We start from the raw sequence: 19,637 nt of genomic DNA on the forward strand, positions 1-19,637 counted from the left end.
TGAACATCTGCGTGTGAGGTCATCCTGCAGCCAGGGCTGAAGATCCTCAGTTTCACCAGGTTGTGATCCTTCGTTGTTCAATGGGGGCATCAGCTGGTCGGTGTACTGGAACAAAGTCTGTCACCCAGTCCTATCTAGAGCTCCTTGATATATTTTAAAATAAAATAAGTAATTCCTTCCAATTTGAATTAATGTTTTCTTTGCACAGATTTGCCAATTGATACTCTAATTTTTCTTTGTTCTTCTAAGTCAGGGGTGTCCAAAGTCGGTCCTGGCCCGGCATCCTACATGTTTTAGTTCTCTATCTGGTTTAACACACCTGCATCAAATGATAGCTCATTGGAGGCCTAAGAGGAACATTGACAAGCTGAAAAAGTTGTTGCTACCACCAGGGAGAGAACTAAAACGTGCAGGATGCCGGGCCAGGATCGACTTTGGACACCCCTGTTCCAAGTCATATATTTGTAACACAACCACCATGTTTGTTTTTTTTCCTGGATAAATACATTGAAGAGTAAATGTATCATCTGGTTTGTATAACAGTTGCTGTAATTTCATTGTAAAATTATTTCATATTTCCACTTTTAAAACTGATTTTTGGGCAGGTCATGCTCGTTTTTAGGTGTGGCTGATATTAGTGTATGAAAAGGGGCGTGTGCGTCGGCGCGCAGAGCCGCAATCAGAGTGGAAGATGCTCACCGTCAGATCCGTGCAGCGGGAGATTTGACATGACTGGATGTTTCTAACAAATAATAAATCAAAGAAAAATATAAAACGGCTATCAAAGTTCGTCCCAGCGCCGCATATCGTGCACTTTAGGAGCTGGATTGGAGTTTGCACCCAGGAAACGCCGCCAGGTGCAGGAGGACGCCAATTGGCTAGAAGACGCCACCGGGGAAAAGAAAGACATTCCCGGTGAGATCTGGACTTTACGTTTCTTTTTGGGGATTTTTGGTGGTACCACTCTTTTTTCTCATTTTTTGGGGAGGGATTTTTTTACGCTTTGTTTTTCTCGTTTTGGATTGGAACTTTGAATTAAAATGGAGAAATTCTCCCAGGATAAGGAACTCTTTTGTGGACAATATTCGCATTAAAAGGAACGGGAATATTTGGACATTTAACCATTTGGGTTTCTTTACTGAGCTGACCTGAGTTAATTAAATCTTAACCTAATCTTATTTTTGAGGGATTTTTGGTTACTGATTTATCAGGATAACTATTATTCTTAGTTTGTGGTTTTGTAATAAATCGTTGTTAAAAGTCAACAAAATTTCATACTGAGTGGTTGACTATTTTTTTGTCAATTTAACTGGTGTAACATATTTTACCTGATGCCTGTGACGTATCCCCCTTGAGTGCGAGTTCCGCATTAAATAGAAGCTGAATTTTACATATTGGTCTTATCATATCTTATGTTAATAATTATATTTATTTTATTATCAGTAAGGGAGAGATTTTGTGGTAGCTTCTAGTTTTATTTATTTCTCTTTAAAACTTCATTCCTAATTATCATTTCCTTCCTTATATTAACTCTGCTCCTGTAATTTCCTTTTATATTATAACTCGGTAAACTCAGCATTTCCAGAAGCTGCTCCTTTACAACTGCATTTTGTCAATCTTTTGACCCTCTTTTTATAAAAGGCCTACGTGAGAAATTAATGTTTCCCATCGTGTTGAACCCAAAACGTCCTGTAATTTTTAGAAGCGGTTCCATAATTAATTTGTAGATCTCCAATTTAGACCAATTTAATTTGAATCATCATATTTTCTTGTCAATTTAAAACCTTAAAGAATGATCAGCCTGTTTTACGAGAATATGTTAACCGTGTCACATCAAAAATGACCTATGTTATTCTAATCATGGTTTTAAATCCCCAAATTTCAACCATTATAACCTTTGATCCATTTATTCTTTTGAAAACCCATCTATAACATATTTAATTGAATAGTGAATTACCCTTTTTATAGTGTTTATCATATTTATCAATACTTTATTGCAGTTTTGGGGAGAAATTTATTAAATGATGTAAATATTTAGTTTAGACCTTCCTGGATGACTTGGTTAAATAACTTATTTTAAGTCATATGAAGAGAGATGCAACAATCCAACAATCACTTTCCCTGGTTTAGGAAACACAATTTTGTATAAAGTATTTGACAGGTGATATTGTTAAGTTTAGTGTATTCAATTCATAAATTTTAGTTATTCCATATTACTTTAGAAACTACAACTCAGGCACGTGCAGAGGGGGGCCTAGGGGGGCTTGAGCACCTGCCCCTTTTGCTCCTTGCCCCCAAGTGCCCTTTTGGTACAATTTAAAATTTTGGGGGGGGGGAATTATTTCCTAAGCCCTCTTCTGACACATAATAACATGTACTAAAATTATTTGGTTTTTTGTACACCATAATAAGCCCCCCTGTCACCTTGTTACCTTTGACCTTTTGCCCGTGACGCATGACCCAGTTGCCTCTCGCGCAGTGAGATAAGGCGGCTAATTGGAGCTCAACGTAGCGAACGTTCCAGATTACAGAACAGTTTTTGGTAATTAAAAAAACGTTTTTGGTGAATAAAGTGGAGTAGACTTGCTGCTTCTCAGATGACGGAAAACGTTGAAGTATCGTTTCTGCTTCAGCTCAGAGTCGCGGTTTAAGCAGAGAGGTAATGAAATACAACAGACACTGACAGGCCTCTGCGTCTGCCTTTCTCTGAAGAACATCCGTCTAGTGTTCAAAATAGACTGAGATGTTTTAAATTTCACAGTTCTATCAGTAAGATCTTTATAATATCCACCTGTGTTTGTCTTATTTTCAAAAGGAAAACATAACCTGAAGCTGGAAAACCAAAATTGAAGAACTTTCCCCATTATGCTAAAATGTCAACAATTAGTTACTATACAGCAAGGCACCCATGCTGTAAAGCAACAACTAGTTCAGTTAGTAAGTTAGTGTGTTACTAAAAAAAAAAAAAATAAAACACTAAATTGGATGAGACAGTCTCTTAATCACTAATTCTATCTGCTACAAGCCAAGGCTGAATTTTGGTTGCTCCTGTTGTATTATATTAATCCTCGCATTGGAGTAAAATGACCAAATTATATAGAACCTCAACATAACATTTAAATTTTAAATTTGAATCAAAAACTGTCTCTGAGACAAGAACAGGTTAAAACCATCACAATAAATATTAAGTCAAGCTGTTATAATTTCCAATTTAAATCATGTAGCCAATCATATTACATTTACCAATAGTGTACCTTTCTGTTAAACACTCCAAAATGACCAATTGACATTAAAAAGATTTCTGTTGTGGGGATAAAAGAAAAAAAATGTAGAATAGGCCATGAAAGATCAAGTCTGCTGAAGACCACAATTTCACAATTTCCATTAATGTTGACGTTAAAGCCGTAATCAATTAGGCCAAAATACTAAAACTTCAACAAAGCCGATGTCACCTTGTTTGGTTTCAATTTTACTTGTAATATCTTAAGTAAAAAACCTCCTACTCTACAAGCAGATGATTCGCTGTAAATCAGAATGTGATACAAAATAGAATATATGTAATCATCACTTTAGAATTCTCTGTGAAGTAGTAGTCAAAGTTAATTTATGAAACAAAACATTAACCGTCTCGATATAGTTTAAAATAAGAAAAAAACATGACACAGCTACTCACTAAAGTGACGTCATATTTACACAGCGCTTCGTAAAACCATCAAAGGACGTCTGCATACATATTCACTCTCAATCACACTCAAACACTTTCACACCCTATTGTAAGAAAATGCAGGATGTTGGGGGTTTTCTTGACCCTCAACCAACTTGTAAAAAGCAAGAACACAATCTTATGGTCATGTTGGGTTTCAGTTTTCTAACCCACATGCAAGAATACTCTCAGGAGAACGGAAATCAGTTAAATGTTTATTTTAAACGGATGAATGAGGGAAGGGCCGTGGTCGGGAATCAGGGAGGGGAACCAGAACATCAAACTGTCGACAAGAGGAGAGTGAGTAAGTGATGGGTTCAAAGCACGTAGGGATCTTCAGTACAGGGTAAGAGAGAGAGGTCTTGCGTTCTGGGTGGTGAGTGGAAGAGTAAGACCTGCTGCAGAAGGTGTGGGATCCAGGTTCCGGAAGGTTGAGGCGGCGGTGAGCGTTGGAGGGCGGACAGGTAATGGTCCTTTGAGTGGGAAAGTGGACGTTTATTCTAAATAGTAGAATCATGTATATAAGTTGTACATTTACAGAATAAAGATGCTTTATGTCCATAAGGCTCATTCACAGAGCTCGACTGAAGGATGGCTGCAGCTGGACCGGTACTGGTACCGCTCGGCTCCTTCTTTAAGTTTTGCTCAGAGATCCAGGATGATCAGTCTGGATGAATCTAAAGGCTAATAAACCATCAGATCAATCTGATCTGTGATCAATCCTCCCTCTGGATCCTCCATTGTTCTCCATCAGAGCCAAAGCTCCACATTACGGCTCACCTGGATGCAGCTGCTGATTATGGGATTGTCTCCACACCTGGATCACCTTAAATAATCAAACCTGATTGGAGTTAATCTGCTGATCCACCCTGTTTTCTTCTGTCAGTGAGAATGAAATGACCCCATAGCAGGGGCAGATCTACTGGGGTTGCAGTTTCCACACCAACTGAGAACTTTGCCACCCCTAATTTTATTTATTTTTTAATGAACTCATTGTGGGCCTGACTGAAATCAACATCCTCAGCAAGATGGTACCGATATGCCTAAGGTTATCATCATCTGTTGTCAGAAATGTAATATAACAATCTAATTATGCTGTGAATAGTAGTCAAATCATTTCAAAATCTTTTTTTTTTCTTCAGAATCTGTGATTTAATGAGGGTACTGTGGTGATCTGTGTTTTCAGTGTGTTTATTTTTGAGGTTTTTTCTGTTTAGTTCTGTTCCTCTGTGTCTTTGTGCCATCTTGTCCTGATTGATCCCAGGTGTGTCTCGTTCCCTGATTACTCTCCCTGTGTATTTAAACCCACTTGTTGTGTTTGTCTCTTGTCTGGTCCTCGTCGTACGTTCATCGTCTGTCTGCTCCCAGTGCTGCCTGTGACTTGAGTTTACTGTATTCATCATTAAATCATCTTCTTAATATGTCAACCTGGCCTCATCTGCGTCTTCCTCACTGCCAACTATATCACATTATGACAGATGGTCTCCGTCCACAGAGTCTGTCTCTATGTGGTAATCATGGGCTACTACTTTTTGGCCTGTGATGGAAAAACTCACAAAATAAGATAAATAGGCCAAATGTACAGCATCTATTATGTAAGTGTAAATTTCCACTATTACTGATTAACTTTTTAATTAACAAACTAGACATGAGTGACACGCTAAACAAGCCCCCACTAACCCCCCAACACACACACACACACACCAAAGAACCAATTAAGGCTATAGCCCAAGTCTGTAACTTCAAATTACAGCTCATAGTCGCCTCCCATAGACGGACAGTATAGGCATATCATATATTTTCTGATTCCTTAGGGTCTGTTGAGTATTTTAGTCATTAACTCTTGTGTCCTTGATGTCCCTGGATACCACTGGGATGAAAGAAATGTATCTAGTTTGGTCAAAAGGTGTGGAAAAATTTGTATTATTTTTGGTTTAACGACCTCTAATGACCTCTCAAAAAAGTCGCAAAAATGTGAAATTTTGGCCTCTGGCCCATGGACTATTGGATTTATGACTAAAACTGAAAACAGAAAATCAGATGCTTAGTTTGGAAAAGGACAAACAGCAGCTGACATAAGATATTGGAAATTAATGTCTCATTAAAATATACATATGGTGCTGTGGTGGCACAGGTGCAAAGCACAGCCCACATATTGAGGTCTTGGTCCTTGTGCCGGTGGTCGCAGGTTCAATTCCTGGCCTGGTGACCTTTGCCACATGTTTTTCCCCTCTCTCATTACCCTCTTTCCTTTTGAACTGTTTTCAAATAAAGGCCACTAGAGCCAACAAAACCTTGAAAAAAAAAAGTTGCAAAAAATCTTAAAATATATATATATATATATATTTATACATAATGGTTTGTTTTGCTTTATTTGTAAATGTGTTCCTTTAAATAAAAATTTTGAGGTCAATATGTTAGTTTCTTTGTGATGAGCCCAACAAAAGTAAAAATTTACTTTGTTACTTTTAATATTTAACTTTATTTACAGAGATTTTTTTATTTATTTAAATAATTTGGTATTATTGTCTTCATTTGAACAAATTAGTCATTTTATCAGGTTTTGATTTTGCTTGAATTAAAAATTCCCTGTCCTGCTGTGTTTTCCTGGTTTTTATTTTAAAGTCTGAAAGTGATTTATTGTTCTTCCTGTCCCAGTGCATGCAGAATGTTGTATGTCTGTGGACCACCTGTGTAAAATGTCCCGCTTCATAAATCAAACGCACCAATGCAATCAGCAACCACTGACCAGTGGAATGCACTATAGTTAATGCGAGTGAAATCTTTGGTCAAGTTAATAATCAGTTGTTTTTGAGGTGTGCTGTGTTGTTTTAATTGAGCAAAATAACATGTAACATCAACTAGAACTTGCTTTTAAATGGGACTTTTTGTAAGAAGCAGACAGATGTTAAACATAGTGGTGAATGGTCTGTAGGCTGCTGATGGAAACTACAAGCTCCGGACGAGGAGAGAGGAGGTCAAATGCAGGAGTGGGAGAGACTCCAGCGGCATGGGCAGTTCATAAAACAATTCAGAATGAGAAAAAGCTATTGATGAACAGATTGTCGTGTTTTAAACTGTCTATTGCTAACAGATCTATTCTGAGTCAAAGTACAGCTGTTCTACCTGGACCATCCGGCTTATTTTCATCCCTGGTCATTACAGACCAGAGCTCATCACATTCACATTGTTAATTGATGGCATAACCTTAGCTCCGCCCCATTTCAACAGCACAACAGGAAGTCACCTGTGTGCTAGTGGAGGCCACCTTTCATTCTTTTATTCATTCAGATTTAAACATATGTCTGATGTCATTCAGCGACATGATGCTGCATCATTCTCTTGACTTTGGCTCGTGGCTGAACCATGTAGGTGTGGCAGAATGGTGGATTTCAATCCTTCGCTATTACCATGCGGTTGGCTGTTAATCACACATGCATCATTTGATTTGCACCAAACTGGATATGTATGACCTTTGTTGACCTTTAAAGAGGCCAATCGTATTACATTTGATTTGACTCCACTGGGACCTATAGATTATTCCAACACCTGTGTCTCCCTGAGACACAGAAGAAGCCTTCTTCTACTCTGTCCTTCTAAGGAGGACGCCCCTTCTCCGTCTCCCTGTCCTCCCATCTTCCCTGCTCAGCGTCTGTGTTTTCAGAGTCTTTCTTTTGAATAACTTCCGAAGCTGCAAATTATGGATCTGGTCAGCTGGTCTCTAAACACAATATTTTCTCCACTGGAAAACCAGGTAAAGGGGAACCTTCGTGTCCCGACAGGACATCCTTCGCTGGATATACGATGGATTCTGGATGGAAGTGGAAGACCGATGCTGTCAGTCGAGGATGTTGAAGATGTGTAGATGATTGGATTTATGATAACACGTTTTCTGCTTATTGGAGCTGGCGGATACCTGCCTATCGGAAATTTCGGAAGATGCCGGTGGCCGTTTTGGCCACTTCAAGGCTGCCGGGTTGATGGGATCTGCAGAGCGATCAACACTCAGACTGAGACGATACGGGAGCTGAGCCGCAGACTGGGTGTGATCCTGGAACAGGACCGAGGCCGGGCAGCGGATCTCGGACTCAGAGTGGATACGGTGACCTTGGAGAACGATGTTCGCTCGGATCAGGTGGAAGATCCTAAACGGGGCTGTTTGGATTTACCACTGAGAATCTCCAGAGAGACTTTCAAGGCAGGCAGTAAACTGATGTCAGTAAACTGATGTCAGCCTGACCTAAACAACTTTCTGCTATCAGAATCTGGACCCCAGGCTGGTCTTGGCTGCCAGCTGTCCTCCCCTGGTTGTTATGTCTACAGGAGGCTCTGCTCTGCTGCCCCCCCTCCCTGGATCATCTGTGGCCCTGAACTGATAAAGCTGGTGGTGAACTCCAAGATCATACAGTCAATCACAGACAATCACATGCTTCAGTCAGGGTTCATGGTCTCACACACACATAACTCACATGGGACCCATTTGCACATCACAGCTCCTCCTCCTCCCGGCTTGTTGTGTCTATATGTGTTTATATGTTGCTTAAGTGCTGAGGTTCTTTTTCTTCATCTCTAGCTGTCCTGCAAAGAGCAGAGTGTGAGACAAGCTGTTTCTTTTTGCCTCTCCTTCCTTCCTTACCTGATATTTCCTCTTATTTTTTTCTATTTCTTCCTGCAAGGCGGCGTCTGTCGGGCTGCGAGGCCTCAGCCAACTATCCCCTCTTCCCCCCTCGTGTTGTTGCATGAGGGATGGTTGTAACTGAAACTGCAAATTCGTTGTCTTTGTGACAATGACAATAAATTATTCTGATTGACATCCAATCTGCACTAGATTGTGTGTGTCTCATCAGGGAATATCAGTATCTTTGACACTCATGATGCACAACATATTGGTGCAGCAGTTCCGTGACATCATTTAAGCCTCACCCACTCAAACATGAAACAGGGTTATTTGGTGACTAATCCAGCATTTACCTGTGTGATAGGAGTTAGGTTAAGGATTAAGTTGTTACCTAACTCAAAAACAGAACCTCTGCTTATAGGGCCCCATAATGAACAGCTAGTCCTCACAATATCATCCATCCATTTTCTTTCACCCTTGTCCCTCAGTGGGGTCAGGAGGTGCTGGTGCCTCTCCAGCTAATGTTCCGGGCGAGGGGCGGGGTCACCTGGACAGGTTGCCAGTCTGTCACAGGGCAACACAGAGACACACAGGACAAACAACCATGCACACACACACACACACACACACAATTTGGAGAGGCTAATTAACCTGACAGTCATGTTTTTGGACTGTGGGAGGAAGCTGGATGACCTGGAGGAAGCCCACCATGCACAGGGAGAGCATGGAGGCTCCATGCTGGGGGACCGGGGCTGGGAATTGAACCCAGAACCTTCTTGCTGCAAGGCAACAGCTCTATCAACTGCGCCACTGTGCAGCCCCCCCTCACAATATCAATTTAATATTATTTTAAAAATTGTCTTTCCACTGTGTGAAACTCAAGACCTCACACACACAAGAAAATGGTCCCCGCAATCCACACGACACACACCCATGCATTAAGTATTGCTCAATGCAATCACACACAATAAAATTACTTTTAATCACTTTAATTTTGTTTTCATTTCACAACCCACATGCATGAATCACAGAAAATTCAGAAATCATCATTACAATATTCATATTTAAAAGATTTGTGTTATCTGCACAAGATAACAACTAAAAAAAGGGATAAAATATTGGGTAAGTAATTTTATTACATGACACATTTTTCAACATGTAAATCATTCTTGATTGCAACAAATACAACAAAACTAAAGTTTAATTAATAAAATTCAAAGTGGAGAAAGAAATTATGCACAGAAGCACAAAGAGCTGCAGCAAATAATCTGTGAACTGAACTGTTGACTTTCTGCTGAAGACTATTCCAAGTTACCCTTCACACCAGCAGGACTTCACCTGCAGAGTTACTAAGATTTATTCTTCATGGAGCTTCATCATGGGAATGTTCAGCCTGATGAACAGGACAGATGATCAGAGGAGCAGAGTTTTTACCTTTATTATTAAGATTAGGACTAAAGAACGGGTAGAGTTTCTCCTTAAAGCGGCAGCGAGTATAGCAGTAGATCATTGCTACAGCCTTTACATCATAGAAGGAGACCAGACCCTCCTCATAATCCACAAACACCCCGACCTTCTCTGGACCAGGATGGAGATCAATTTTATCTGTAGCATCATCCCCTGCATAGTACTCATTTCCATTTCTCAGCACAAAAGTCCATAAACCATTAATTGTGCTCAGATTAAGTTCTCCCTTCCTGTCAACGTTCTCTCTGGCCACTCCTAAATCCCAGTCAGTTTTTCCTTTAACCTGAACCTCAAAATAAAATTTCCCTTTAGAGAAACTCTGCTGTCCTAAAACATTAGCAAAGAAATCAAATCTCTTTGGATTGTCTGGAAGATCCTGCCAGTCATCTCCATGTTTCACCTTTTTTCTATCTCTAGACAGGATGAGTGTAGGATGAGCCGTATCAGGATCCAGAGTCACATCCACTGCAAACTTCTGGACATTCTTAGGGTCCACTATGACCTTCCTGCTCTCATGGAGCTTGTCAAAGTGCTTGAACCCCTGAAGGTCATCTCCAACCTCACGGATTTTCTTCAGGAGATCATTTCTTTGAATTTTTTCTAAAATCTTGACAGTCACTTCCATGCAACCTTGAAGGTCGTAGGTCTGCACCATCAATTTCACAATATCGCATCTCTGTGTGTTTTCAAGGGATGACTTACTAATGTTTTTGTAACCAGGGAGAGTCTGAGGCTGGTTCAGCAAAAACTTGAATATTGTTAAGTCATCTTCACTTAATTCTTCCAGAGCTTTCAAGATGTCCTCTTGCTTCATTGCAGGTCCTAATAAAGTCATGCAACACAGTGAAATATGATCTGATAATCATACACGAAAACAATACTGGTCAACAGTTTTTTACAGACTAAACACAACTTGTCCTTGCTGATTATCACTAGCTCTATGGTCCTATTTTAATTAGAGATTTTCATTTGTAACCTGCAAGGATAAGCAATACTCCTGACCAGAGATGGGAAATTCCAATTCTTGAAGACCAGCGTCCTACAACTTTTACATGAGTTCCTGCTCCAACACACCTCAATCAAATGACTGAATTACCACCTCAATACAGTAAAGTTTCCCAGAGTTGTGGAAATGACCTAAATACACTGCTCAAAAATAAAGGGAACACTTAAACAACACAATATAACTCCAAGTAAATCAAACTTCTGTGAAATCAAACTGTCCACTTAGGAAGCAACACGGATTGACAACAGGGACCCTCGTCGGGTCAATCAGTGTTGCTTCCTAAGTGGACAGTTTGATTTCACAGAAGTTTGATTTACTTGCAGTTATATTGTGTTGTTTAAGTGTTCACTTTATTTTTGAGCAGTGTATTTGAATCAGGCATATTGAAGCACAGGCACATCTACAAGTTGCAAGGTCCTGGAGGATTTGAGATGTCCACCCCTGCCCTCGACTGCAGTATGTGGCCTACAACACATAGTGAAAAGTAGTGAATTTTTCTGAAAAGTAGTGAATTTTTCAACTGGTGCAGGTGAAAATATTTTTTAATTTTGTCCTTTGACAAAGATTTGTCTGAAAAATTGAACTGGAAAATTTGGATCTACCAAACTCAGATGGAGGAAAGACAGAGGTATGGTTATCAAGCTTAGCCAACAAGGAATAAGTGCACTGTTCCTAATCATACACCAAGCAAATGTTCCCTTTCCTGGTAAAATTAATGAATGAACTGCAACTTCCCAACTCGGAATAGTTGGGTATGTGTTCTGGTTTCACAAAAACCAGAACACATACCAGTCTGAGCAAGCCAGATTTCCAGCCTTTTTGAGTGGATTGCATGGCAAAGGTTTCAGGGGTGACAGATAGAGAAGGAGCAATCTTTTTTACAACAGTTACATTTTGTTTGCTGATATCAGTGTCAGAAAAATCAAACACCAATTAAAGACTATATTTGTAAATTACAGACATTTTTATCCACCAAGGGAATTCTCTGCCTATGTTCTAACCTTTGCAGCTCACCACCAGCCTGTGTATCAGAAACTAAATAAAACTCTTTTTGAGCTGAAAACTGATGTGGAAAACCATCAAATCATGCAGACTATCTCATCATACTGCAAAATTTTACAGTCCAAACCCCTTTAGTGGACTTCCAAAAACACTGATAGCATTTAAAGTGTCCAACAAGAAAGCTTAACACTCTCAACAATTGCTGAGAGTTAACACTCAACATCTCTCACAGTTACCTTTCGAGAGTGTTAAAACAGTTTTTAAGGATGAGGGTCAAATGGCACCAATGCATGGAAGAGTCAGTTCTGTCAGACTGCCCCAGGGAGTGTGGGGCTACAATCAGCATCTAAATATGTGTGGGGGTGAATGACCGAACATAGAGTACTATTACTAATATACAGGGACATGCATCAAGATCATGTTCATGGACTCCATCTCAACCTTTAGCACCATCAGTCCAGACATAACCATAACCACATCATAGTGACTTGTGGATCACAAGTCCTCTGACTGACCAACAGGAGCAATTGAAGTTGGTCAGAATTGCCTCCTAGTCCCCAATTGAACTGAGTCTACCAGACTATCCGATGTGAATGCACTCATAAAGTTATGTATCTGTCCATGCTGTCCTTAGGTATAAGTGTGTGTGTTTATGATTGTTTCTCTTGCATCTCTTTGTGTATTCCTATGATGGCTTGAGCCTGTCTACACTCACTTCTCATCCAGTAATCAATGGATAGCCAAACATGACTGTGTATATATGGATAAAGACTAAAAAAGAAATACTATCTACATGTGTCAAAAATAGAGAACTGAGTTATTCAAATTTTACAATAAATTTCAATTTCTGTTAGGTTGCAGTTGTTCTGCCAAGATAATTTAATCATAACTTTCTGAAACTTGCTGTTGAGTTGAGTTCTGTACTACTGCTGCTTGCTGAAAGAAAACATAATGAATTGTACTCACCAGTATTTGATTCGATTGCTGAGTTTTGTTTGGACTGCAGCTCTGCCAACACTTTGACAAGGTTTCACTGCTATGCGTCTATTTAAACCTCACTCTTGTGTTGCTCCACCTCTAACGTCAGGTATGTTTACAGGTTTATTTCTTTCCTCCTTCATGTTTCCTTTATAGTACATTGCAACCTTATTGAAAATCCATTAAAAAGTGCATAAAGTAATTAAGTTTTTACAGCTCAAAATTTTATGAAAGAGGATCAAAACAAAAAAAGACATTTGTGGTTTTAATTACTTCCAGAATCAATCTAACTTTTTATGCAAACAATTGTATCTTTCATTTAGATCAATTATAGCTGTTTGTTTTGAAGATTGATAAGTTTGTCCATGTGATTTATTTCATTACAGCAAAGTCCTCTGTTCTGAATTTAGCTTTAATATCAAAAAAGCATTATGGATGTTTTTTTAATTATTATTATTACACAGAATAAATAACGTAACATTATAGTGGTGCAAGGGCAAAGCCTGCCTGCCCCATGCATGGAGGCCTACATCTTCATGCCAGTGGTCACAGGTTCAATTCCCGGCCTGGCAACATTTGGCACGTCTTCCCCTCTCTCATAACCCTATCAAACTACTTTCAAATAAAAGCCACTAGAGCAAACAAAACCTTTAAAAAAATAATGTAACATTTATTGATGCAAAATTTTTATGATTTATTTTTAGAGAATATAATAAAAAAAGATGCATCAAGAGGATCATTTAAAAGCAATAGATAAGAATTCATTGATTCCAAATTCAAAACCATAGGAATCATCTTCTGACAAAATCTCCTATCATTCTAAACAAATTCACTTACCTTCATCCTCGGTGCCGAACCAGACCTGGTCTTCCTTAAGACACCAGATGAATATCTTTAATCCTTCTATTAAATTGAATTGTTAAATCTGTCAGGAGCCGTGCTGCTTGAGTTTGGTTTCGGATTTTTGTCATTTTGGAGTTCCTTAGTTTATTTTTGCCTTTTTTTCCACTTCTGTTCTTCCTTCGGGATTCTAGTTGTGTTTAGTTCTTGTTTCTAGTTATTCATGGGAGGATAAGTCTTTGCTCTCACATAACTGTGCCTGAACCCAGGATGCCATACGGACCTCTGTTAGACTCACTGGCACAAGAAGGGATACCAGGTCCTAGGGCAGGGGTGGGGAATTATTTTTTCCATGGGGCCGCATAAGAAACAGAAATATTGTGGAGGGCTGGGCCAAAAGACTGAACTCAATTCTGAATAATATTGTATTTCTTTATATCAAAAACCAGTAAATAGCATTGTTTTGATAAGCGGGCAAGACTAGTACATGTTAAAGTTATGCAATAAAGTGAGGTTGCCTTCCAAACAATGTAATTTATTCATACAAATTTCTCAAAACAATGGTAGACAAAATGTTAACATTTGTACCATTTGTGACTCATATTGGTGAACATTTTCAATCACATTCACTCCAAAACACATTTGAGTTTCATATACTGATGGAAAGTTATGTAAAGGTTCTGATCATTTTAAAGACATCTCAACATTATCTTTATGCTCCAAACATTAAGCAAGAAACAACATATTGAACTGTCACTAAACTGTGATTTTGAGAAAAAGGTTCCAGATAAAGGTCATTGATATCTGGTGCCTTAACATGCCTACATTTGTGGTCTAATCACCTCATTTGGTGTGTTGCTTTTCCTTGTTCAGTGAGAGAAATCTAATCTCTTCTGGGCTTTAACGAGTGCATCAAAGTCAGGTTGAATGTCTGAAGTGGAACTGCGAAGCACAGCTGACAAATGATCATCAGTGAGAGAGGATCTATATCTGGATTTTGTAAATTTCATCACTGAAAATGTTTGTTTGTGTGGCAGTATGCCCTGTAGCCTTTGAACGCACCACACAAGTGCCTGAATCTAATTGGTTGTGGCGCTGGCTGCCTGTATATAAAGGGCCCTCCCTCACCTGGTTGACATGACGTTGTTTTCCTTCTGGTTCAAACCGCGGCGTTTGTTGGTGCTGCACGCTAGCTGCAAATTAATGCTGCGCTCAAACAATGTGTTTAACGACGCTCTGATCGCTGATCAATCGCCCTCCAGGCCGCCTGTACAAGCTCCACGTCTCCTCCTTCCTGTTAGAGGCACTACATAAAGAGCTCAGTGCCGCTGCTGTTTGTCCTGCTGTTCTGGTTGTCCGCCTGTCATCTAAATAATCTGTCGGCTGCCTACCTGTCGTCCTGTTTGCTGGCTCCTATCACTCGTCCAGTGTGGCTGATTTGGGATGATTGGTGACCAGCTCGGACTATCCCTCTAGTGCCGCTCTGAGTGGCGTCTTCTACAAGTGGACTGGTTCCTCCCAGGACAGACTCTTAATTTGGACTATTGCTGCTTGTTGTTGTGGACTGAATTGTATTATATTGTCTGTAATTTGAATGTTTTTTCCTTTATTTTGACAGGAATGGCCAGCTCGTAGTGTTGGTGGTGGACTTTCCGGGTGGTGGCACTACTTCTGGTTTGGTGCACGATTTTCTTTTGTTTTTGCCCAGTTTTGTTTGCTGTGTTTCTTTTCTTTTTAGGACACTACCCCGAATTTCACTCCTATCTCAGAGTTGTGCTAGAACTGACTTTTAATGTGTGAGTGATTTTAGACTAGTATTTTTGATTTAACGAACAATTGTGGAATAAATAAAATTGTTGAATTGTGAGATTGTCTCAAGCCTCCTCTGTAGTGGGTCTGTGTGCCTTAAGGGTAGCTTTTTAGTGGAGTCATTGCAACCAATTTTATCTTTATTTAAATAGTGCTTTTAAATTTAAGTTCCCAATTATTATCACACTTCTCCCGCCACATTTGCAAATGTAGGTAGAGCTGAAGAGAACAAACATCTTCTGAACATGTTTCCTAATGTTAGGAAGTAGCCTGGCTTGACTGCACCATACATGAGCCCAGAGTGACAGGAAAGTCCTCAACAGCCACACATGGGAACACATCAGCCAACTTACTATTGCGGTGCAATATAAGAGGTTTATCAGAGGGATTAAGAACCTTCATGGGAACCCAACGATCACCCCACATCGGTGTAATAACCCGACCAACCAAGATGTTTTTCGGTGTGAAGCGAGCTGAAGTTGGTTCCACAACGACAGTGCTCCCAGGTGACACAGGAGCAGAGGGAGGAAGCCTTCCCCAAACAATGTAATCCTTTCGGGGCAGCAATGTAACAGCTGTCGAGAAACGTCGAGCTCATCCCACTTCCCCATGCTGGAGATTTTAGTTTAATAGTAATAATAAATAAAATTACCTTAAAATTAATGACATAGGTGACATCAAGACCCAACAATAGAGTCAGACTGTAATAAAATGAATCTGGTTGTGTGTGTTGTTATTGTGTCCTGCAAACTTTGCTTTAATTCTACTTTTTTATATTTAATCATAAAAAATCAAGTCAGGCAGAAAGAAAGTCATGAAACAGGAAGAGCTGGTTTTCTGAAGAAAAGGGGAAGTTTCTGTCTTGCATCAGGCTAAAAATAGTTCAGACCATTCCTTATTTTAAAGCATTAAAGGTTTTTAAAGAATAAAATCTAAACATTTTGAGAGATTGGATAAAACCCAGAGTAAAATATTTAAAATAATGACTTATAATTATGCCAATAATTAATATTGGTTTAACCAGTGGTTGATGTTGGTTTGATTATAAGAATATTTACACTTACTCTTACACTTGTGGAAGTACTTAAAGGTGAAACAAGAAACTGTAACATGGTATCAGATTATTAGAATAACGAGTATTCTTGGTTTCTTGTCAGAAATGTCTGTAATAACTCACATTATGATTATAATAAGAGTAACTAATAAGTTATGGTTATTATAACATTATAAATGAATGTTAAATCAGAGAAACTAAAAGGTTATAAATGTGATTTTGACATTGAACTTGAAAAGGTGTAAAATGTTGTAACTGTAATTAAAGGTCACTGATGTTGTGTTGAAGGTAGATGGTAGGTGGAAGGTCAGGGGAAAATAGGAACTGATAGGAGAACGGAGAAGACTAAAGCCTTATTGCTAAACTTCAACTTGCCTAAGAAAAGGTTGGGCAGGAAACAGAGGTAGGAGGAACTGTTGAGCAACTTGGGGACATTAGAACAGAGATCCGGTCATAAGGTCTCCAGGGTGATGGAGATGAGATCATCTGTCCAAGCAGTCAGCCAATGAGACAGGCACAGCAACAAAGCTAGCCAATGTAAATGCACCAAAAGGTGGATAAACCCTTTATAAGGTGGGTGCAACAGAGGAATCTTTGGTTGGATCCTTCAGGCAGCTTCGAGCCAAGACGGAGATGGACAAAGAACTCTGCAGCTGAAGAAGAGCCGGGGCCACAGAACCGAAGACTGTTCTGCACATGGGGACCAACCCGTTAGCCCCGCAACATGTGGCTTCAAATCGCACTTCTCTCAACAGCTGGGTTTAGACCCCCAAAGACAAAGACCAAGGCAAAGATGAAGATAAAGACAAAGGCAAAGAACAAAGGCAAAGAGGAAGAACTGGTGTGTTCCTTCCGTGGGACCAGAAAGATCGTGAGACGGGTAGAAAGGAGCTACAGAGCTGCAAGACAAGAAGCTGAGGACCGCTACACGCATGAGGAAGTCACCCTGAGGCCCGAGACCTGCCGCTCTAAGTCAGTACTCTTCCTGTACTGGGAACCTCCTGCTGCTGCAACACCTTCTTCATCATCAGGCCAGTTCTGGGGTTCAAAATGCCAAACTCTGTCCGTCTCTCTCAAAGTTTCCCTTTTTTAGTTCTCAGTGTCAGCATTAGGGAAAGATAGGCTAGATTATTGATTTTACTTATTTGATTATTTCTGCTACTGAATTAAGCTGTACTGACCCTTGCAAAATTGCCTTATTAATAAAATAATTAGCATTTAAGAAAATCTAAAAGATGTTGTGGACATTCAATTAATGAGTCACCTTAAAGTTCTTTGATGGTTGTGAAATAGCTATGAAGTTTGATTCTGGGAGGAAAAAGTAGAAATGTTTTATAGGTTGCTTTTAGCCAAAACTAAAACACCCTTGGGACTCGCCCGAGTCACTAAAACCAACCTGGTTCAGTAACAAGTGCAAGTTGTAAAAAAGAGAAAGAGCGACCGTTAACAGGTGTGCTCTGTGAAGCTAGTTGGTTGCAAGCTACTCAATCTGGCTAATTCACAGGGTGAAAAAGGGTGGGACATCTGGAGGGGGAGGTCGTTAGAAACCAGGCGAGTCTTTCTCGATGCCAGCTTAAACAGAGTTTACTCAGTTCTGAACAGGGTAAAATCCCATCAGATTTAGAAAACTCAAATTACCCGTTAGATGGAGAGCTGGCTGCACATCTCCCTCCTCTGAGAAGGGGAAGTAGAGTGAGAGAGAAGGGGGGGGAGGTGTTGCGCAACAACAAGTGGCGCCCAACGTCATAGAAGTCTAAGCGTGTAAAACAGGAGGATAGTTCTGGATCTCGCAGTAACTACACGGCGTGTGGGTGAGGGGAGTTTCACTGAGGACAGTTGACCATGTCCATCAGTGACGCTAGTAGCCAAGATAGCCTAGACCCATTCCTGCTCGATGGCTTAAGAGAGGCTTTGGGGGATAGGCAACTCGGAGACAAGGAGGACGACGCGAGGTCGTACGTCCAGAAGATGTAAGCAATTTCACAAGGAAGTGGTGAAATGCATCTGGAGCTCAAGGTCGAGCATCTGAGAGCACGCATGAGGGAGCTCATTGGCGTGGAAATGATGAAGTGGACTGCTATGTCCAGCAGAGGAAAATTGTCCTTGTCGGAGCCGAGAAGTGGGACAGTACTCCCAGAGGACGGGAGGCCCCATGGATAACAGAAAAGAGAGGTGAGGAGTACCTCTTGGTGCTGATGGACATGGTGTAACAGTGACAGCTGAAAAAGAGCAGGTCTTCCCCTGCGGAGGAACTCCGTTCACGTCACAGAAAGCCGGAAGGCGAAGGCACTTCTCCTTTTTGCCCAGAGAGGGAAAGGGGAAGTTGCAGTTTACAGTGTCATTGAAAACAGGACAGAAAGTTTGGATTAAAGATCAAGATCGGCCTGTAGTCACGGTGATCAAGTTAAAATTCAATGGAATGGATTTTGTGAAGCAAGTACTGCACTGTAAAAAAGTATTACTTATGAAGAAAGGGGTCCACGAGGTCAGTGTTCAAGCCAGTTCTTAGCTAAAGCGAACCAGAACATTGCAAGAATCAAGCATCATGCCATCCTGTGTTAGACTGGCTACTATTACAGGATGATTGCCATTCAAAGAACAACTTCAAGGCTTAGGACTAGGAGGGCCCTGAAGAAATTGGATTATGCTAAAGAAGAACTCCTGTCACAAAAGGATGGATTAAACAGGAAAAGGGACTGAAGTCGTGAGGAAGGAGTGGCGTCATAGACAACCAACAAGATCAATCCTGCAACAAAGTGTTGAAATTACACCCAACACCTGGAAGCAACCTGTGGACTTCACAGAGTCCTGCCTGACAGAGTCCTGTTGCCTCCGACAACTCCAGTAACCCTTTAACGACCCCAGCGATGGAAAAGGATTATGATTATGGATAAAGCGTCATGCTGCTTATGCTTTTTGTTTTGCTCTACTGAACATCCAGAGTTTTTTTTTAATTTTTTATTTGAGGCTTTTTGCCCATCAACCTGTCCCTAAGGAATCTTCCACATCCTGAAGAACCAACGCTTCATTCAGCTGAGGATTGTTTGTCACTGTTAAAGGATCAGAGCGACCTGGGTTCTCTTCAACATTCGTCACTTCCTGAGAGACATCAAAACTCCAAGGAGGGGGTGTCAAAGAGCAGTGGAGTTTGAAGACTGCT

At 40.3% G+C, this 19,637-nt stretch overlaps 1 protein-coding gene across 1 annotated transcript; it reads right to left on the reverse strand.

The window, feature by feature from the left end:
• Window positions 1-9,284: 9,284 nt before the first annotated feature.
• LOC145548133 (E3 ubiquitin-protein ligase TRIM21-like) lies at window positions 9,285-10,505 on the reverse strand. Its single transcript, XM_081598818.1, has one exon. It carries the CDS (start codon window positions 10,441-10,443, stop codon window positions 9,685-9,687), a length of 759 nt encoding a protein of 252 aa, XP_081454944.1. The 5' UTR covers window positions 10,444-10,505; the 3' UTR covers window positions 9,285-9,684.
• Between the last annotated feature and the right edge of the window lie 9,132 nt (window positions 10,506-19,637).

Source organism: Poecilia reticulata, chromosome 17 (assembly GCF_904066995.2).
Source record: "Poecilia reticulata chromosome 17, P_reticulata-male-v2, whole genome shotgun sequence".
Classification (NCBI taxonomy): Eukaryota; Metazoa; Chordata; class Actinopteri; order Cyprinodontiformes; family Poeciliidae; genus Poecilia; species Poecilia reticulata.